Source organism: Aaosphaeria arxii (assembly GCF_010015735.1).
Source record: "Aaosphaeria arxii CBS 175.79 unplaced genomic scaffold BU24scaffold_7, whole genome shotgun sequence".
Taxonomy (NCBI): domain Eukaryota; kingdom Fungi; phylum Ascomycota; class Dothideomycetes; order Pleosporales; genus Aaosphaeria; species Aaosphaeria arxii.
Window position 1 is genome coordinate 757,925 of NW_022983480.1, and position 20,256 is coordinate 778,180.

Sequence of the window (20,256 nt, forward strand, 5' to 3'; positions counted from 1 at the left end):
GCACGAGCTGCAGGACGACAATCCCTCCCATGGTCGTTGATGCAGTGGCCTGCTGCTCTGCCCTGTTCTGCGCTGCTCTGCCCATCCCATGTTGGTTTTGATTCGTTGCAATTGGAGCAGGATACGTAGAAGGTGTTCGATGACCGATGGGCGACGGCACCTAGAATGCCAGACAGGCACTTCTAGCTGCCTGCAAACCCATCCTCTTTCGTATTGTAGTGAAACCTCCACAGAATTGCTGATGAAGCCGTGACGCCACCGGCAATGCGAACCCTGATTCACGTACGTGGGTAGGGATGTTGCTGCTGCTGCTTCTGTAGCAAAGAAGGCGGTCAGTAGTTGGGTCAGCACCTGGTTTTCAAGAGACCAAGACGCCATTGGGACCTTGCAACTGCAACATGTGCAAAGCATGAATGGACACAATATGTCGCCGGAAGGCCATCCAGATTAAAAACGGCCATTTTACAAGTAGAATTATGAAATAGACGGCAGGCTCCAGAGGGCAGTCTAAGTAAGGATAGGCGTTTCTTGAATGAGTGGCAGGCTGGTATCGTGTGCGACTTTGCAACCTGAGTTCGCGTCGGAACGCACAGACTTCGCCCCGGCTTCTTTTCCTGCCCTCCATAGGTGGTTATGTCAAGTCTGGAAGAAGTGGTCTGTGGGTTGAGCTGTGAGCTGCACTGCGAGTGACGAGCATGCAGACACTTGCGTCTTAAGCAGGGAAATTGCCTGTAACCCAACCAGCCGTTGAGGTGGATCGTGGAATGTGCGTAGGTATCCAGGGGCTGACTTGTAGGTATGTATGTACGGAGTACTCCTTACTATGTAATACACACGACGTTTACAGTGTGTACTTCGCAAGTGAGGAATCGAAGTACATTAGTCCCTAGGGAACAATGATAAGAAACGTACTTGTCCAGTGCATTTCGATAAGTATGCCCGGCTTCGAGTCGCCACTTTCATCAATATGCTGTTGATCAAGAGTCTACCTGAAGCTTTGTCATCTCTGGATTCCGTCGCGATTATGATTGAAGATGCCTCAACACCACAAATGATGCTACAGATGGGGGAAGGTTGTGAAGAAGGACGCGAGGGACTATCAGTCTCGGTTGCAATCAGATGTTTTCAATGTTGTATGATTTTGATGCTGTATGATACAACATCATCGTGTGCGTTGACGGGATTCGATACACTTGGTACCTTTCATCTAGTAGTTTACTGATAGGGTAATGAGTAGTTGCACTGGTGGGGTAATATGAGGCCCTAAAAGGCACGAGAAGAACCGATTGACGCAGGATGCGAGTGCATGTGTGCTTGATTGGTGAGTGTTCTGGATAGGTTCACCAGCCGGGCACGCCAGGTTGGCGGAGGACGCTACAAGGTCAGATTTCATATGTGTCAATGTCCCTGTAATTATGCTTGTGTTCCTGAATCCTTGACCCCCTTCATCCCTGTGCCCCCGTGCCCCCGTATCTGTGCCTAGCCAGAAGCGAGCACTCCCGCCCGTAAATCTGTAATGACAACAGTGTTGCGCTGCTGTTGTGGTAGTTACTCACGGGAGGACGTGTTATCGATTCGGGTCTTTCGACAGCACGGTTTCCTGTGGTTCCTTACACAGTAGAAACATGCGGAGAGCTAAACAGTCTGAACGTACAGCCCTGCTGGCACGGGGGATGGTATCGAAGGGCGGTTTGATATCGACTCATGGATTCGGGTAAGGTATGGCGACGTGTAGGTGAGTACTACCTTCAAGCATGGCGACGTAGAGACCGAAGGAAAGAAGTAGCTAATAGTTTCTTATTGGAAAGACTGCCCTGAGCATTCCGTAGCTCGGTACGGTTCATTGAAAGATGGTAGGTAAGGTAGACACGTGCTTACCTCGTAGACGATTGTCGGTAGGGAAGTAGCAGGCTACTGTAAGCGCAATTTCGTTGTGGACAGGTACAGCACGCCTCGTAGAACCTCGAAGTGCTGGTTCCTTGTAAGGATAGTAGCGTCGAAGATAGTGTCAATTGTTGGGGTCGTTAGTGGCATGGGATGGCAAACGATGGATTGATGGGATGATGGATGGTGGATGGGTGGCGGAGAGGGACGAGGCGAGGCTTCGAAACATAGTGCACCGCTCCCGACATCCGCGTCCACCTACAAGGTACAAGTAGCCGAAGCTCGGATCATCTGATGAGGCTATACCGGATATGGGGTAGTCTCTTTCTTTTTCTCTTCCCCCTCCTCCTCCTTCTCCTCAACCATCTTTCCACCTTCCCACTTCCCTCCATTCACCACCATCCCATCCTACCTAGGCATCGTATCCTAGGTAGAGTCACCCCCTCTTTCCTACTCGTACCAATTCTATTCACTCAATCATCATCAGCCATTCATTCAATCATCTATCTGTTCATGCAGTCGTCCAGTCATGCTTCATCCCTACTTCATTATTCATCTGCTTCTGATCTAGTCACCTACCACTCCGTCCATACTTACAAAGTAGACGATTAATTTAACCGTCTCAATTCATCCATTTGACGCACACACACACACACACACACACACACACTACAAGTACACACGCTAGTCATCTTCATTCGCAAGTCCCACAATGTCCGGATACATGCATGCACATACCCATTCTTTATTCCATCTTTCTCTAATTAGAAATCTGTGCCGAATTGTCGCACGCATTGACAACTTACATCGAACCTGCCTTCCGAGCTAACCAGATTTTCGCTCAATCATATACTCCGCATGTACGGTGTACTGTGTACGGAGTATACCAACTTGTACTGTATGTCCTTAGTACATACTACATACATAAGTATCATAACAGGTATACAGTGAGTCGCAGGTCTATCAAAAGGCACACGACCTCTGGCTGAGGTATCACTCAACAATACAAGTACATTGCTACATCATGCTATCAAGATGCTAATCGCACCGGCCAAAAGCTAGCCTCGTTCCTTGTCTTCTATCATTTCACCACAACGAGATACACTTCCTCTACCACTCTACATCTGCACGGCATGGAATGCATATAGAACCGAACTGTACAATATAATACTAAGTACTCCGTACATGTGTGCGACGCGATTACTGGCTCCGATCTTTCCCGTCGTGATACACGTCGTTATGGCGTTGTAGGCCTTGGCTGCTTTGAGACTGCCACGGCCTTCTCCGCATTTCCAGCGCAGTGCATGATACCATCTCATCATTCCGATCTACGTTGATGTTGAATAGATAACTTGGGTGACGATACGAATACAGCACATCACCAGTACAACTTCAAAATTCAGTCGACTTCGTTAGGGTAGGGCACGGCCACAGGGTCGTTGCCAGAAACCGCACCGGTCAGGGCCACGCCAGGGCGTGTTCGTCATTAAGGCGCTGGCAGGCGTCCGCTACTCAGGGTGCTTCGTGAGGGGACAGAGCAACCAAACCAGCCCAATTCCACGTCCAGTTCACCCATGTTCCAGCTCGTCGATCGCGTCCAGAACTTGTGGCCGGCGGTGGAAGCCAAATTCTGTTGCACTTTGCTTGAGAACGCCGGACATCCTTGGACAGAAGGATTGCAGGGGCGCTGCACCGCTAACTTGACATCAACAAGTCGCTAGCTCGAGTGGTGTGTCATGGTCACGGGCACGGTCATGGCCACTGACACAGAGTCCCAGAACCGGAGAAGACCTATCTATCTACCATACATCTGTTGCAGTAATGCTTTATCGCAGCTCTGGGACGGACCACATCACTGACTGTCTATTCACCTTTGCACGACTTTCGCCGCTCGCTTCCTCTTGCTCTTGATTATTTATGGAGTACGTTCTCCACGGGCTCCCTACGGCGTGTCTGTCCTTGTGTGTACAAGTGCAGAATAGTCAACGCGCGCCACCTTTCTTATGCATGCTAGCGATCCCAGTCTTAGCTTGCATCCTGGCACATCCCTACATACTCAGACATCCCTGTTTATACGGTTACTCCCTACATCCCTACATCTCCTACATCCTCGTCACTACAGCACTCACAGTCTCATACTGGGCTAGTGTATGCCTGTGGTTGCTGTGTGTCGCTGCATTCGCTGTCTCGCTGTTTCTTGCTGCCAATGCTTCTGCTTGCTGCTGCACCCGTTACTGCACCGCTGCACTACTGCATCATCGAACCCTACTGTGCTTTTACGAGCACTGTACTGTATGGAGTGCTCCGTTCTGTCCCCAAGCCAGTACCTCTGATACCACATCTACATACCACTCACTCAGCAGAAACACCACCCGCAAGAACTGCAGCAGCAGTGGCAGCAGTGGCAGCAGCAGCAACAGCCCTCCTGTCCCCACTGGGCCAACTGATCAACCCCTCTCGTCGCAATCTTCTTTTTGCTCCCTCCTTCCTCTCCCTCTCCCTTTCATCATCTCTCCTCCTCATCTCCCCACATTGGATCGGCCTCAACCCCTCCAACATCATCGTTTCTCTACCTGCCTCATCCCAGCTTGTCATCTTTCCCCTGCTCATCTCTGTTTGGCCTTTGCAACTGCGCCTGCAGCTTTACGCCAATTGATCACAACCTGCCTGGTCCAGCTCCATTTTCTCCGACCAGCCCATTCCTACGCCCGCACACCCGCGTCTATAGCGTCGTCTCGCGTGGTGTCAGGCGTATGCCGGTTCCCAGCTGGCCCTGATGCCAACTCTGGGTCTACTTCCCCTTGTTTATTACTACAGCCAGGAACCCGCTACTCCTCTTCCATCACCTCCCACCACCCTTGTCGGCTAAGCGATTTGCGCCTAGCTATTATCACTGACCACATATCATATCAACTCGGCCCCGTGCTGGCCTCCTTGGGTACATACCTCCATACCTACCAAAATCTACCTTTACACTTTCTACATACCGACCTACAAACTCCCAATTCCATACCTCGACATACCCGCGACGTACTTTCAACACTCACCCGCCTCTCGACTCTTCCCCTTCTCTCACGCGCCCCTCGCCCGCCAGATTTGCTCCATCAGTGTCGTGTTGCCGTGTACACTGCTCTCCGGCCGGCCGGCTCCAGCCTACACCGTCTGCAATTGACCACAGCGGATTCGCGTACGACTCGCTGTTCCCGCGCCGTTGCGACGACTCGTCTCCGTTGTTGGATCCTTGGCACTGAGCTCTGTCTCTCATGCTGCTCTGACCTGACTAATCTAGCAGCATCGTGAACCTGAAAGGTGCCTCTCGCGACCCCCGCCCGACTCTCTTTCTTCCTCACGGGTGCAAGACTCCCCACCTGCCACGGCACTCTCGCTATCGAAAGGCCTTCCCCCTCCACTCTTTCCTCGGGTTGTTCAATAATTCGTTTGGCTTGTTATTTTTCTTAAGGTATTTACTGTTCGTCTCGGTTTTCTCTATAAGCTCAACTCTACTTCTCCCGGCGCGGTTGACTAACATTCGCAGTACCCGTGGTTTTGGCGGTAACTCGTCGGTTTGCAACGCAGCATAATCCTGATAATTTCTTTCCATCTACAGCATCTTTGCATAGCTTTAGTCCCCCTTTAGGCTTCTGCAAGGCAAGCGCTATCTTTGCTGAACACCTGGATTCGCGATACATTACATCGTGTCATATGCTCTTCACTTGACACCCGAAGGCATTCAGCGATTGATTACGATTTATTCGTCCACAATCTCGACGTCATTTGCTTTTCGCCCAAATTCTCGGCACTCCAGCATTCCCCATGTTACAAGGAATCCGCCCTTCGACCTTGAGCATGCCATCTTTTGGCCACAGTCTAAGTGTCCACAAGATGGACAATTACCCCGATGTTGATCCATGGAGCTGGTCCTCTCAACAGTCGAACTCTACAAATCAGACATATAGCGGTATCTTTGATCCCGCTCTATACAACTTCGCCCATCCGCCGGCACCGGCACCGGCAGCGACATCACAGAATGTGCAACCTCGACACCATTCTATCGCAACGTCACACGTTGTTAGCGCCCCGTCAAGTGTACAATCACATACTGCAACCCCGCCACCTCCAAGGCAGCAGGTCGCCGGAACTCTAGTCAAAGCTCAGCCTGCATTCAAGCCTACTTGGCACGGATTTCTGGATACCACCAAAGACGCCATGACCATCGTTGAAGCCGCTCTTCAGGGACGACTTAGCCACATCAGCCGTCGACCACATGATAAAGAACGAGCCGAAATGCTCACTTCCGGAACTGTATTGGTTTATGAGGAGAATGCTTCAGGAATTAAGCGTTGGACTGATGCTGTTCACTGGTCTCCAAGCCGTGTCATGAATAACTGCTTGATCTATCGACAGCTTGTACGTGCACTCAAACCAGAGGAAAAAAGATCCGCACTCAACCCTTCATGTGGCACGAAGCGAAAACGCAAAGAAAGTGTCAGTCCATCAATGACCAATACGGGCGAGAATGTTGCCAACGCCGACGACGAGTATGAGCATTCGGCATTCGACCCCTTGTCTGGTGATCCTACATCTAACGACAAGGTTTACGCCAATTTCGCTCAAACTCTCACTCCAGACCAACAAAGACGGTTTTGCGGATCCCTCATTGATAGTTATGAATTCAAGGAGGGTGGCTTGATGAAGAAGACCATATCCGTAAAATACAATGGCACCCATCATCATATCATATCCTATTACAGCCTTGAGGATGTCGTTAATGGCAAGCTCAAGCGCCCTTTCCAGGATCCGAAACTGTCGAACGTCCAACCCAGACCAGAGCTCTTGACTGGATGGAAAGTCAGTCTCGAGGACGAGGAGAATAAAGAAGCGCCTTTGATGGCAGGCTACTCCCAGCATCCAGTTGTCGGCGCTGTTCCCCAGCCAGTCCCGGCCCACCACATGGTGCAGCCGCAAGCACCACTCCAGCTGCAGGTACCAACTGAGTATTGGTCAGGTACGCAGGTCCAGGATTTTGGTGCGACTCAATCTCCTCAGCATTTTGCTTCGTCGCATCATCCTACGACTGCCTATGCACAACAAGCGCCCCAGCAATCAATCCATCACGGACATGGTCAACATTACCCTGCTCAATCACCTCCGCAGCATTACACTGCTCACCAGTCGCCGACTTCCAATTATCCTTATTCTATGGCTAATCACTATACGGCGCAGCCTCGGGCAACCCAACACTACTCATCAGGACATCGTGCGAGCCCTGTGCAGGGGTACTCGCAACAACACACTGCGCCTTCATATCCTTCGGCTCAACATACGCAAACTGCGCACCATTCGCATTATCCAATTGCACAGACACCACTTTATGACTTAAATGGTCTGCCTGCACCCTCTTCACAGAGCCATACTCCCGTCGAGCAATTACCCCACAATGCCATACCGCCGCCAAACGACTTGCAGAGAAGGGCGTCTGCGCCTGTTGTGATGCGATCGTATGGCCAGACTCAGACTCAGCAGCAGTTTTCCGCCGCCCTACCACCGCAAAGTTATTATGTCCCTGATGCGAAATATCCTGCAAATCCTGGTTATGGATACTAATCAGGCATTTTTCGGATGAGAACGAACCCCTTGCTCAATAGCGCAAATTACACCCCCAAATCTCAGTACGCACAAACGGGTGTTGAGATCTTCTCTTTCTTAATGTTCAACACCGGCTCGGTACATACCATCGTCATGAGAAATGATCACGGCGGACAGATCAGGACTTGATACCCCATCTCAAAACGGCATCATGGCGAAATTTATTTCCCTTTTGTTCTTTCGACATTACTCTCTCAATGTCTTTGCATACCTGCGGCAATAATTCGCTACTTCATGATTATCCACATTGGACTCGCGGTGTTGGCGGAACCTTGTTTCAGACTTCGGTTTACATTTACAGCACAGCATATTCGTTTTCACAGCCTTCTCGCACTTTTTGTAGCTCTTTGCTGCGATTTTCATTGTCATTTGCAAACACCCTTATGAGAGGTGCATCCCATGTTGTTTCTCATTCCATTCGTTTCCACCTGGGCCAAGGCTGTCGTTCGACTTAGTGGATCTTATAGAGATCCTTGTAACCAACGACATGGCCATGTAGCATGGTAATTGTAAGTAATATTGATGGAAAGCTAATAGGCAATGTTTTATCGAGGGAGGGCGCATATGATGATAGCTAAGGATTCACGGCCAATCTATTCAACAATATTTTCAGAAGCAACGATGGTACCGTCGTTCCATAGACAACTTCCCATGCGAGACCATTGTTTTCAAAGAGGAAATTACCCGAATTGACTATTGCTTCGTACTCGTGCCAACAACAGCTACCATTAGAGTCCGCACTCATGCTAAAAGTCTAATTCGCGTATCGCGTCTCCACGGGAAGCTCAGCCGGCGGAGCGTAGCGAGTGGCATGATCTTTGCGCACGTTCGTCGTGGAGCATATGATCATTCCGCGATCTATGCTTCATGAACTGTTTTCGCTCAGAAGGCTTGTGCCGCGTGCGCGAACACGCGAATAGCGTATCAACACCATCCGCGCTTGGCATACAATACACAATATTTCATGCTCAACGCGGTGAGAGGTATGTCTATGCACTACGACACATCTACGCGATGAAAGACCCCATCGCTCTGTGGCTTCTTGGTCTAATGATATGCTCACCAAGATCGACATAGTGTGCCATCCTTTGGAACTCCCTTTGCCTGAAATGGACCAAATAGCGTTAGGGCAGAACGCCAACTTGGCGGTCCATTTTTGTTATTCTTTCAGCACGAACAAGGTAGGGAGAATCTGCCAGTTAGTTGAGGCCATTGTGATATAGGGACAGAGGACTTATTGAAGAACAGGAAACTTGTGAGCTCTGCTGATAATGGATAAACTTGGACTATATGGAGTAATAACATAATAGTTCAGGGGGTCGGCAGTGGATCGGCTAAAGTGGTGAGGCGGGAAGAGACCAAGTATCGGGTAACAAGCCTTACCATACCGAACTTCCAGATCGACAACTACGGGATACTCTGTAGATCAGTGGAACAATATTGAACGAGGTATGAGACGTCACACTAGGATGCCCTTGAAGCTTTAGATGATATGTGCAAAGAAGAGCCACATTGTGCATAAAATCGTCACCCTACCCGGGCGCAACAGGACCGGTACAACTGAGAGCGATACCGAAGCCAACTGTCGATCGGCCCAGTGATGGCCCTGGCAAAGGAACGCCATCATAAATGCAGAGCCATGCAGCAAGTGGGGAGCCTGATCACACTGGCACCGCCTTGGACCTTCACCGTAATGCCGATGCAAGAGCAACGGTCCGGCACGTCTCCCACTGTCCTACATGTGCAATTAGGGAAACGACCCAAGAATCCGAGAAAATTTCCCTCATCGCCGATGATGCTAATGGCTGTGACTGAATGTGCCGATGGGAGGCAGGGGGGAGAAATGCACACCATGGACACAAGAACACAAAAATTGACCGGGGTTTTCCGTACATGCGGGGAAAGACGCAAAAAGTGAGGGGGATGTGGCGTCCAACACTTTGAAAATCACCCCGTTCATGGGATTCTGTAAATAGCATGGTGGCCGGACCTAGCAACGAAAACAATCCGCAGAAGAGTAGATTTCCAAACCGCCGGGAAAAAGCACTCCAACATAGGTGTGGTGCAGTAGTAGAGGTAGTACAGAGTGGAACTTCACGGGATTTAGTAGATATGAAGGGATCCCTTCGGCGTGGATACTCCCTGCAACCAAATCCTTCGGCAAGAGTGAGAGCAAAGAAAAAGCAAAGAGTAGCGTCATGTATGCACGCCGTCACGGCCGTGTAATCCCTGCGGCGGATGTAAGCTCCCATGTCCCCATACATATCGTACCCTCAACACTAACAAATGAGAAAGGCAACAGCATCAGCCTTTCGAGACACAAACTCAACATAATCATGCCGTGTACGGAGTACGTCTGCTCTTCTGACTGCTGGAACCGGGTATGCGGGGAAGGAAGAGATGGTCGACTTTCCATCGTCCAAATCGATCTAGACCTCGTATCTAGCCAACAGGTTGATGCTTTTGTGTTTGTTTGCTTTTCCCCTCTCCACGTTATGTAGTCGTCTTGTACCACCACAACCACGGAGAGCACTGTCATGCACCCAACATCGCAGCGCCATGTTCCAATAGGCGCACCTTATATGTCCATTCTGTCCACTTGCATCGGTACACGAATGCGATTGATCCACATCATAATCGCCGTTTTCTCTTCCCGCGTATCGAGCTTTCCTTGCCTCTCCAGATCTCCTCCGTCCTCTGCGCCTTGATTTGTAGATCCTCGCTACATGTTTCTTCCGACATTGAGGAAGAAGCGGTCTAGAACCTAGGTAGCCATCCAAAAGGAAAAAGGCTTGATGCGCTGCACCTTGGGCCACACGGGTAGGTAGTGTAAAGTGGATCGCACCTCAGGTTTGTGCATAACGCTGGTTCTGAGCAAGCTCTGTCAAAAATACCATGTGTATTACTCCGTATACACTGTATAACTGACTTTATCTCTGGAGCATCTTTCGATGTTGCTCCTATAGAAGGACTGTTCACCTAGCCTGAATGGTGATATTTCTATCTTGTCAAAGCGTGAAACTTCCCACGCTTTCGCCTCCATTTTCTTTTTGCAAGCAGCTGTCACCGCTCTGGAAGATATAAGTCTACTGGCTACGGAGCACAGATGGCATGAAAACCACCATGTACAAGGCTGCAGTGCTGAAGTCTCTCCTCAACTAGCTCTACACCACGTTGTCCTTGTGAACCCAAGGAAGTCTTGATGTGCGTTACGTGGATATCACTTCCGTACCAACCATGGTCGTCTCCACCCATTCAGCCTCGCTTATCCAATCTTTCTCGTTTATCATTTCTTTTTCCTCTGGCGCACAGCATCTTGAACCAAGCATATGGTTGCTTTTGTCTGGCTAAAAGGCTCTTCTTTAAAGACCACTGAATCATGTTCTACTGACCATTGCCCTCGCAACCAAAGTTTATTGGCCATAATGGATAAATTCTCGGAAGATGTGATGATACCTTGAGAATACGTCACACTCTGATACCCGTCCACAAAATTCAGCCTCTCAGATCCGACGCACCCGCATCCTCTCTCTCTCTCTCTCTCATATTCCACCGCTGAAAGGGGCCCACCTCCCCGACGCGACGCAACAGCGTCGGGACGGAAATCCAAGCGATTTCGTATCGTCCCTCATCACACATACATACAAACACAAACAAGGATTACGATCCTTCAAACCATATTTCCGAACATCTGGTCCTTCATATCCCATGATCTTTTTCGCTACGGAGATATTCCAGTGGCATGGCAGTGTTGTACCGTACACACGCACGTAACGTACGCGTACATACAGTAAACGGTGGGTGCTGAATGGTGCCATCGTCATTGGACGAGGGGTTTCGGAGGGTGGTACAATGTGCTATGAGCGGTGGTACGAACATCTCCGGAAATTCTGCTCAGTCAGCATGATGGGGTATCCGGTGTAGAGGATGGTTACTCTGGCCCCAATGGCACACTTTTCACTCATTCCCTTCGGAGACGTGATAGCATCAACTCTAGACACTTTTCTCCATAACTTAAACTCGCCTCCCCTCCCCATCCCCAAGAACAACACCAAGTGAAAGAACTTCCCCAGTGGAGCATGTAGTCCCCCTCCCTCTCCTCCCTCCCTCCGCTGAATCCCCGTTCCGTCCGACGACAAAAAACCGCACATAAAGCGACGTAGCACAACATCTTCCCTTCCCTTCCCACGTACCCACACAGTCCCTCCTTCCTTCCGATCCCCGCTCCGGGCCCGCTAGCTAGCCACATGCCATGCCATGCATGCAGATAAAGCATACATGCATTTGCAGGTTGCATTGTGTACATAACATGTATGTACAGCCGCGTGCTACTGTCGTGTTCGCTTGCTCGCTTGCGTGGTTGTATGTATGTGCTTCGTACTCTTTCTTGTGTAATGTATTGTAATGTACATACTGTTGGTGTTGTACGAGGAGAAGCGAGTCAGGTTGGAGTGAGTCGTAGGGAGCATGGGAGGTCGGATAGGATGATGGCGATCTTGTGCTTTTCTTTTGTGAGCAAGGGAGTGGTAACTGGGTCTATGGTGGTGTGTTGTTGATATCGTAAGTTGCTGTGCATTGTTCTCTGGGATGGATGGGTGCGGGGTGGATGCAGTGTGCGTTTGTTGACACTTTTGAGCGAGGCTACTCCGATGTATGCAATGCCATCATTACACTCGTATTCATGCTGTATCCAATTCTTTTCACATATGATGCAAGGCGGTTGACTTATCTAATTACTATCAGTATCCACCAACTTGCATTCATGCCGTCGCCCATCAAGCGTCCCGAACTCACCACACTTCCATCACTCATCCAAACACAACAAACCACTACTCCAACAACCAACGACAACCCCCCATCGTAAACCCCAACCCGCAATGCAGAATATCGCTGCTTCAAAAACATCCGAGCATGACGCTCTAAACAGATGTTGTCCTAACAAAGCAATTCCGATCTAGGTCTAGCCGCGGTACGGGCGCGCACCCTCGACCACTCCGGCGGGACAGCACCGGTCCAAACCTTAATTGCTACTCTTCCCGCATCTGAGGGTTTCTTTCAAACTCTCTCCCGCGATTCTGCTAGTGACCTTCGGAGTAGCGCGACGCTGGGGTTAAATCGATACGTGGACTGTACTAATGCGAGGGATTTGGTGATCTATAGTAGGAGCATAGCGAAGCGACCCGCGGGTACGGACGAGCGCGATAATAATGCCGCCGAGGAAACGAAGTCGCGATGATGCGGATGGCCACACGTCGCTGGGATCGCCACCGAAGAAGCATAGGCTTCGTTCGTCGACACGTCTGCAGGAGCAGCGACAGCAGAGGGCTTCAGTTGAAGAAGATGCAAAAGCAAAGGGAGTATCCAAAGGAAAATCTACCAAGTCCGCAACGTTGAAAACAAAGAAGGCCATCGCGAAAGCACCTCCCCAGTCTACCAAAGCTTCAAGCAATGTACCTCCACCAAAGAAGAACAAGCTCACCAGCACCTCCCCATCTACTGTGGAAGTAAACGATAACGAAAACGATGCTTCAACATCAATTCACCCAGAACCACTCACAATTGAATCGCCGCTCCTAAAGTCCCCCTTACACTGCGAACTCTGGCATGGCCAACGACCTGTCACCACCACCTCAGCCTCCTCTACAAACGACAACCCCGAACCACCTCCCCTGATATTCACCCACGGCGCAGGCGGCACCCTCTCCGCTCCCGCCGTCGTATCATTCTGCAAAGCCTTCTCATCGCCCTCCCCCTCCATCTCCAACCCCATCCTCGCATTCCAAGGAACCATGAACCTACCCTCCCGCACCAAGGGCTTTCACGCATGTATCGCCCACCTCTCCCAGCCCTCCAAACCCAGCGACGACGAAGACGCAGTAAACAAGAGCAGGAATCTACTCCTCGGCGGCCGAAGCATGGGATCCCGCGCCGCGGCTATCGCAGCGACAGAGTACCTCTCCGCCTCGCCGTCGGCGTCACTCGACCTCCTGCTAGTATCGTACCCCCTCGTCGGGCCTAAACCGCCCATCCGCTCTGCACCGCTGCTCGCGCTGCCCGCTGGTGTGGCCGTGCTGTTCGTCGTCGGCGATAGGGATGGCATGTGTCCGCTCCCTGCGCTCCACACCGTGAGGAAGGAGATGAAGGCGAGGAGCTGGGTTGTTGTTGTTAGGGGCGCGGATCACGGTATGGCAGGGCGGAAGGGGGCGTTGGCTGAGGAGGGAGGGAGAGCGGCGGGGGAGTGGGTTAGGGGGCGGAGGTGGGATGAAGGGGAGGTGAGGGAGGTTGGGTGAGTGGTTCTGTCGGAGGATGATGGAGGGAAGGCCGGGTGTGCGGACGGGAGGGAGGGAGGGAGGGACATGGGGGTTATGTGCGATGTGCTGTGTTTGTTTGTGGTGGGCCAGGTGACCTGTATGGGAGTTTGGGAGTACGCGGCACGGGACGGGGTGGTCAATATGGATGTATAGTGGGTAGCAGCAGATGAGCGTTTGAAGAATTGAAGTGATTGGTAATAGGGTTTTGTGAAGGACTCCAGGAAGATTTGATCAAGAGATGGACTGGATTGCATTTGAAGCTTCGTGAGAGGCTACTGATGGGTATATGATTTTTGTAGCTGCCGGAGCAGGACACCGTGATTGCAAAATATCCAGATTCGCAAGAGAAGAAAAGAAGATATGGAAACAAAGAGAAAGGAATTGAAACGAAGAGCGCACCGCGCGATCTCGCGCAAGAAGAAAAAAGCCATTCATTCGTAAACGTCCATCCAGCCTGAAGTTCCGCCGTGCTTCAGGTCTTTTTGTCGCTCCTCGCAAATGCAGCTGAGTAGTAGAACATATAGTTACAGTTGTTACAAAAAAAACACACATGGATCTGCAGGAAGGGAAGCGACGACACTACTCGTCCCTGGCGATCACCTCGCCCTCGTCCTCATCGTCGGCAGAGAGCAGGCCGCTGATGGTCTCCACCTCGCCGGCATCCATCAGCCTCAAGACCGTCTTCAAGTCTTCAGACGCGATCTCCTCGTAGAGCGCTGTGATGCCGGCGATGCGGCAGACCCTGGCGGTGCACGCCATCAGCACCAGGCCGAGGACGGCGAAAGGGCCAACGGCCACGACCTGCGTGAAATGCCTGATTGAATTGGTTAGTAAAAAATCATACTTATTTTTTGATTAATCAACTTACAGGTACCATTGGTGAATGCACCGATCGTCCAGGAACTGCAGGCGGGCGTTCAATTTCTCCTCGACCTTCCGGTCGCTGCCCATCTCGGCGATCAGCAATCCGAGTTGCTTCCTGAACTGCTGGAGGCTCTTGAACCAATGGTTCCTGCGGTGCTGGTTGCGGTTACGCACGAACAGGAGGTGCAGGAGCTCGTAGATGTGGCCGAGCAGCTCCTTGTCTTGCGCGCTGGCGTGCATGAGGATGTAGGAGCTCATGGCTGGGTGGCCGCCAATCCCCACAGGGGTCGGATGGAGAGGATTGAGGATCGCAGGCATGTTGACCAGTCCTACAAATGCCCTCGTTCCTTCAGGTCGAAGAGAAAGAATAATTGGGGCGTGGGAATGCGCTGCGTTCAAAAGTCGGCCGTGTGTGCGGTGGTCGTGGTGATATGCAGTCGCTGAGTATCGCTCAGTATCGCCGGAAGCAGCAGCGGTGTGCGAGTACCCTCAGGAATTTACCTAAAGGGAGCGAAAATCCGGAGAACAAGGACGACGATGTGTACTTCCGTCTGTATCAGGTACGTAGCCGATATTTCTTTCTTAATTGAATATCCTGCACGATGATCCGTGACCACAGGAATTGGTGATGGTAGTAGTGGCCGCCAAGCGCGGATGCGGGAGCGCGGGAGCGAAGGTTTTTGTGACACTTGAGATGGCCCAAACCGTCACGTTTGTGGTACTTGAACGACGCTCTGGCGAGGACACAGCGACGTAGATGAATCTTGATCAAAGCGCAATGGCTGTGATGTAATGAGACTTCGTCGATGACGTTGAGATGGTGGAAGCGGTGCGCATGCTTTTGCTGGAGAACCAGGATCAGATCGGATGGGTAAAGAACGCGATGAGACGAAGTCAGGAACGTTAGAGGAGAAGAAGATTTTGACGAGGGATAAGAGGAAGAAGGAGTTAAAGTTATCGAAAGTAGGAGGAATAGGGTGTGTTGGGAGGGTGGGAGGTGGAATAGGTGATGTGTCTGTTGTTAGAATTGAGAAAAGTTGTTTGGTGTTCTTTTGAGGAAAAACGTTGCGCGGCACAGACGAAAGGCACGGTGGCCCGATATGGGATCATGAGAATCACCTCCAAACGAATCCCTAGCAGATCTCCGCCCAACTACGCTGTTTCAGGGGCCTCGTAGGATGGATCAACGGCACGGTTGTGCGGGATATACAATTTCTGTCTGGGGTAATCGAGAAAAAAATGGGTGCTGCGGTGGGCCTTGAGCTGCAGGACACTTTGTGGAGAAGCGGTGAAGTAAGTTAAAGTAGGACCAGCGTGCACCTTTCTGGTCTGTCTTGTGTCATGATAGAATTGAAACCAGTCTCGCGGTACCAGAGATGCAGGCTGGATGGAGGTTCTGATGTAAGATGCTGCCTAAGTCGTCCTGCATTGTACTCTGAGGAGAGACGAGTGGGAGACCAGAGGAGAGATGAAACCTCTCCAGGCGTTCGTACTGGAAGAAGCGGTGGTGGGATCAGCGTTGATAGTCTTCACAACGTGACACGTTGACCGGGCTTTCTATCCATAAGATGGATAATGAGGACTCAGCCCGTCCGATTATAGTTGGGCTTGGATCTGCAGGCTGTCAGATGTACGAGTGACCACGAAATACTCATACTAATACTTCATTCCCCCTTTGGAAGTCCGCGTCGCGTGCTCCCGGCCCCAGGCCATAAGGCTGTCTAAAACCAAACCACCGGGCGGGCTGCCTGTCAGCACAATTGCCGGAACAAGCCACCACACATTCAATGATGTCTACGGCCAGGACACCTTGCCACGCCTATTCTTATAAAGCGACTCGAATCATTCGATGCTCGTCTCCTCTACGATTCCTGCATCGTTCATGCAACGCGGATTGGTTAGTCGTCCATACCTCCCATGGCTTCATAGTAGGTTACTGGTATGTACATCGCGCCTGTGATCAGGTGGACTGACACCAAGCATGTAGGACAGCGAATGAATCTCGGCAACGTAGGAGTAATCTATCTGCGCGATGCCTCTCGTATCCGGGAGTCGTTTTGATTCTTGGATCGCGACCATCGACGTCCGAAGGAAACATGGATCAATCGTTGGCACTTCGCAGTACCATGTGTGTGTCACTGTATTCATATGTCAGGTAAGTTGGTTGGTGTGTACCTTGCATATGCCCCACAACTTCCCCCGCATTCCCGACTGCCAGTATCGGAAACGAATGCGTTCTTCGTCCGGGTGATCAAAATTTATAAAGCCGTATGTGCCTGCTCAATATGAACAATATGGTTTTTTGGATGTCGCATCTGGGTTTGCGCTTAGATTGGTTACTCGTCCCTACACTCCGACATCGTCTTTTTTCGGCCCATGTGAACTGCACCTCTGGCTGGCTGCCGGACGATTGAGAATAGATGATTCAGCAACTGAATAAATCATCGTTAGCTTTTGCGAATACCACCAAAATCCTCAGATTTATGCCCTAAACATGAACGTGGCAAACAACGACGAAGGATCCTGCATCTGCGGTTGTGGCTGGCGGCCCGTAAGCATGTTCCGTCCACGCTATTGCAGATGCGGCGCAGACGGCTTGCTTATTAGAAAGTTGTCATCCCCACTGAAAACTTCCGATCGTTCAGAAGGATTCAGGAGACGACGTAGCCTTATCTACATAGATGCGCTGTAATGGATGACTTAAGCGGAGGAAACAGTGCTTTCACGGGTGGGGAGACAAGCCACGTCTGTAGTGCCGAATTTCCTTTTCGAATTGTTGCGAGCGTAGAATGTAAAGAGATTCTAATGTCCAATAAAGTGCATGGCTCGACTACTTGTGCGTTTATATACTCTCCCGGATGTGCATGCCTCAAACGGCGAAATCGTTCGAAGGCTATAAGCGGGGGAGAAAGCTTGAAGGACATGTTCATCAAGATCGCCCTATGCCTGACGCGGCGCATTCGAGTGAAGCCAGAAAGAACAGCGTGTTGATGTAAGACGACCCGGCGATACCATTGTGACCCAGGCAATATTATCCAGATTTAGTTCGACGTTCGCACGTAGCGCCGCGAGACTCTACGATGTCCCGTCTACCCTCAGTATCATGCTGGAGCAACATAGTTAGCAACGCTGCAAACTCGCACAAACTCCCAAATGGAACATTGCAGTCCTGATTGAATTCAGTGACATCATATTGAGAGACAGTGGGGACGATATCCTGCTCGACCCGGTAGGCTCCAACCTGAATTCTAGCGTTTCCCGGAATATCGCGTCGTTCGACACAGAGAGTGCCGGTGAAGAACTTTCAAAGATCGAGAGCAGATACTAGGAATGTCCTTCAGAAGTGCTATTAGCCACTGCTCCCAAGTTAGCACTACACCTAGGAGTGTCAGCATCCACTCAAGTGTCGCCATGTAGAACGCCCACCTCCAGTCCATGTCTGTAATGACCCTCGAGCGTGGGAAAGTGATCCATGAACAGAGTCGTAGTAGCATCCGAGACAGACATAGAGAGATCTATCTATATCGTCTTTGAACCCCAGATTCGCCTGCGCAATCGATCGTCGAGTATTCTGCGCCGAGATGTTGTATGATCGAAGTGAAGAACCTGGCCGGTGTCAATTAGCTTCCAGCAGAAAAGTCCATAGTCGACCCACATCTTATCCACCATATCTGCGCAAACCCCTCTTGTTAAACTGGGTGTAGGCAGTCATTGTGACCTCTAAGCCAGATTGCCGGACCGGTCCAAACTCTGCGTGCTATCTTGAAGTGTCACATGCGTCACTAGCTTTCCACCGAAGAGTCTTGCAGAGCGCATCCTGGAGGTTTGCCTGGTCGCGTCTGAATCGTCCCTTAAACGTAGAGGTAGGCGTCAAGCTTTCGATAACAGTGCCGTGGTGTCTCGTGCCGGTCTCGAAAGAGCTCATACGTGCCCGACGACGCGGCGGTGTCGTCGCGATAACGTGTCATGACCGTTGCGGTAAGGCTGCGCATATGAGTCCTTTAGGTGGTCAGCGAGGTGTTTCTTTCATTAGTGTACATGCGTAAGTTGATTGCTATCGGCATACTGCTTTGCGCTGATGCCTATGGGCGCTGCTGTAGTAGCTAAAAGTTTGCCTCTCCTGCCTGCCGCACATAGGGAGGAAACCCAGACAGCAAAGATATTTGTGTCTCTCCACTAGAGTCTCAGCAGCGTCCCGTTTGTTTGGTTCTGCTGTTGATATTCTTTGCATTTGTGATAGACCCTCTCGCCGTGCCGTTGTTGACTCTGTGGGTGTGGCCGCCTGTGCGCGCGTCGTGGCTGTGAAAATGAGCGCAGAACATGCAATTGTATTAATCGTCATCCTGTGACAAGAGGTGGTCCCTAGATAAGTTTATACAACCATGCAGGCTTGCTAATGGGTGCCTGTGTGTCTGGGGCATCAGGAGGTCGCAGGGTAGGACACTGGTTGGCGCATTCGTCCGTGCCTTTCACTGGAAAATCGGACAATGCGTGACGGGCTTTGAGTATCTGAAACGAGGAGTGTAGGTATAGCGATAACTGTTTATACTTGTTAGCAGAAGTAGAAGTAGGTTGTAGGGCTGGGTGTGCATTTGTGGCTCGTGGTTTGCGAGGCGGCGCTGAGGGTGGTGGTTGATGCGCGGCGGGCTACTTGGTCAGTAAAGGCTGGGGCAAGGCGCAGAGAAAACGCAATAGGCAGACCCCCACACAAGAGGCCTTTGATGACGGTGCATGAACATGCTGTCGAGAAGCTTTCAGGACTGGCAATGTCTCCCTAAGGAGCCTGTTGTTGGAATGACAGATGCAGCAGGGTGAATGGGGGCAATCTTCTACACTGCTATATAAAATCATGGTCTACACTTGTAATACACAGAATATCAATTGGAAATACTCATGACCCTCTATACAGTATCCAGCACTATATATGTAAAGGCAGCAAGTAATTCTCACTCAGTGTGCCCCTCATGTGTAGTGAAGTGCTCCTACAGAAGTGCGCTCTACTAGCCACACTGCGCCTTTACCCTACCTCTTTTTTTACTACACCGACTTCTTTTTGGCCTATATAAACAACTAACTTACTCTTCCTTTCACCCAATGATTAGGACGTAGCGTTCATCTACGTCCTTTGAGGGCTTCCACTCTGGCAAAGTGGTCGTAATTCCAAGAACAATTTACTAACATCTGTACAGGTACCCCCTGGGCTTGGCCCAAAAACTTTACGAGTTCGACCCCCATTGGGGGCGAACAGACGGAAAACTTTTTTTTGCATTTTTTTTGCTCTTTTATTTTTTTGGCATGTGATTTGAGATTGGATGAGGAAGTGCTGTTTGGACTATGAGTCTATGATGAATTACGCTCTTGGAGCTTCTGTCTGAGATGCACAGTAATTGCAGCAATCAATTCACCAGTGCGATATCACGAAGGTTCTTCAATTTACAGGGAGGAATCAGTCAAGTCAGATAGTCAATCAGCCAGCCAGTCAATCAATCAATTCTTTTTTGTGCCCACCAATCCTCTCACAGCCCACTATCCCAAACCCAAAAGTGAAGAA

The 20,256-nt window shown here is 50.6% G+C and overlaps 4 protein-coding genes across 4 annotated transcripts; 2 read left to right on the forward strand and 2 right to left on the reverse strand.

Moving 5' to 3' along the window:
- Positions 1-4,017: 4,017 nt before the first annotated feature.
- On the reverse strand, positions 4,018-4,494 carry BU24DRAFT_412019 (uncharacterized protein; the record flags this gene model as incomplete). Its single annotated transcript, XM_033526082.1, has 2 exons — positions 4,018-4,126; positions 4,241-4,494. 2 exons carry the CDS (start codon positions 4,492-4,494, stop codon positions 4,018-4,020), a joined length of 363 nt encoding a protein of 120 aa, XP_033381023.1.
- Positions 4,495-5,766: 1,272 nt separating this feature from the next.
- BU24DRAFT_351467 (camp independent regulatory protein) lies at positions 5,767-7,488 on the forward strand (the record flags this gene model as incomplete). The annotated part of the gene is made up of 2 exons (XM_033523696.1): positions 5,767-6,819; positions 7,408-7,488. The coding sequence occupies 2 exons, from the start codon at positions 5,767-5,769 to the stop codon at positions 7,486-7,488; spliced, it is 1,134 nt and encodes a 377-aa protein (XP_033381024.1).
- A 5,113-nt stretch (positions 7,489-12,601) lies between these two features.
- On the forward strand, positions 12,602-13,820 carry BU24DRAFT_494647 (uncharacterized protein; the record flags this gene model as incomplete). The annotated part of the gene is made up of 1 exon (XM_033534071.1): positions 12,602-13,820. The coding sequence occupies exon 1, from the start codon at positions 12,738-12,740 to the stop codon at positions 13,818-13,820; it is 1,083 nt and encodes a 360-aa protein (XP_033381025.1). The 5' UTR covers positions 12,602-12,737.
- Positions 13,821-14,217: 397 nt separating this feature from the next.
- Positions 14,218-15,360, reverse strand: BU24DRAFT_257188 (uncharacterized protein). The gene is made up of 2 exons (XM_033522456.1): positions 14,710-15,360; positions 14,218-14,655 (listed from the first exon to the last, which is right to left on the reverse strand). Exons 1-2 carry the CDS (start codon positions 15,021-15,023, stop codon positions 14,421-14,423), a joined length of 549 nt encoding a protein of 182 aa, XP_033381026.1. The 5' UTR covers positions 15,024-15,360; the 3' UTR covers positions 14,218-14,420.
- Between the last annotated feature and the right edge of the window lie 4,896 nt (positions 15,361-20,256).

Coding starts and splice junctions, on each gene's coding strand:
- BU24DRAFT_257188 (XM_033522456.1), bottom strand. CDS start 15,023: ATGCCTGCGATCCTCAATCCTCTCCATCCGACCCCTGTGGGGATTGGC. Junction 14,656..14,709: donor TGCATTCACCAATGGTACCT/GTAAGTTGATTA, acceptor CAATTCAATCAG/GCATTTCACGCAGGTCGTGG.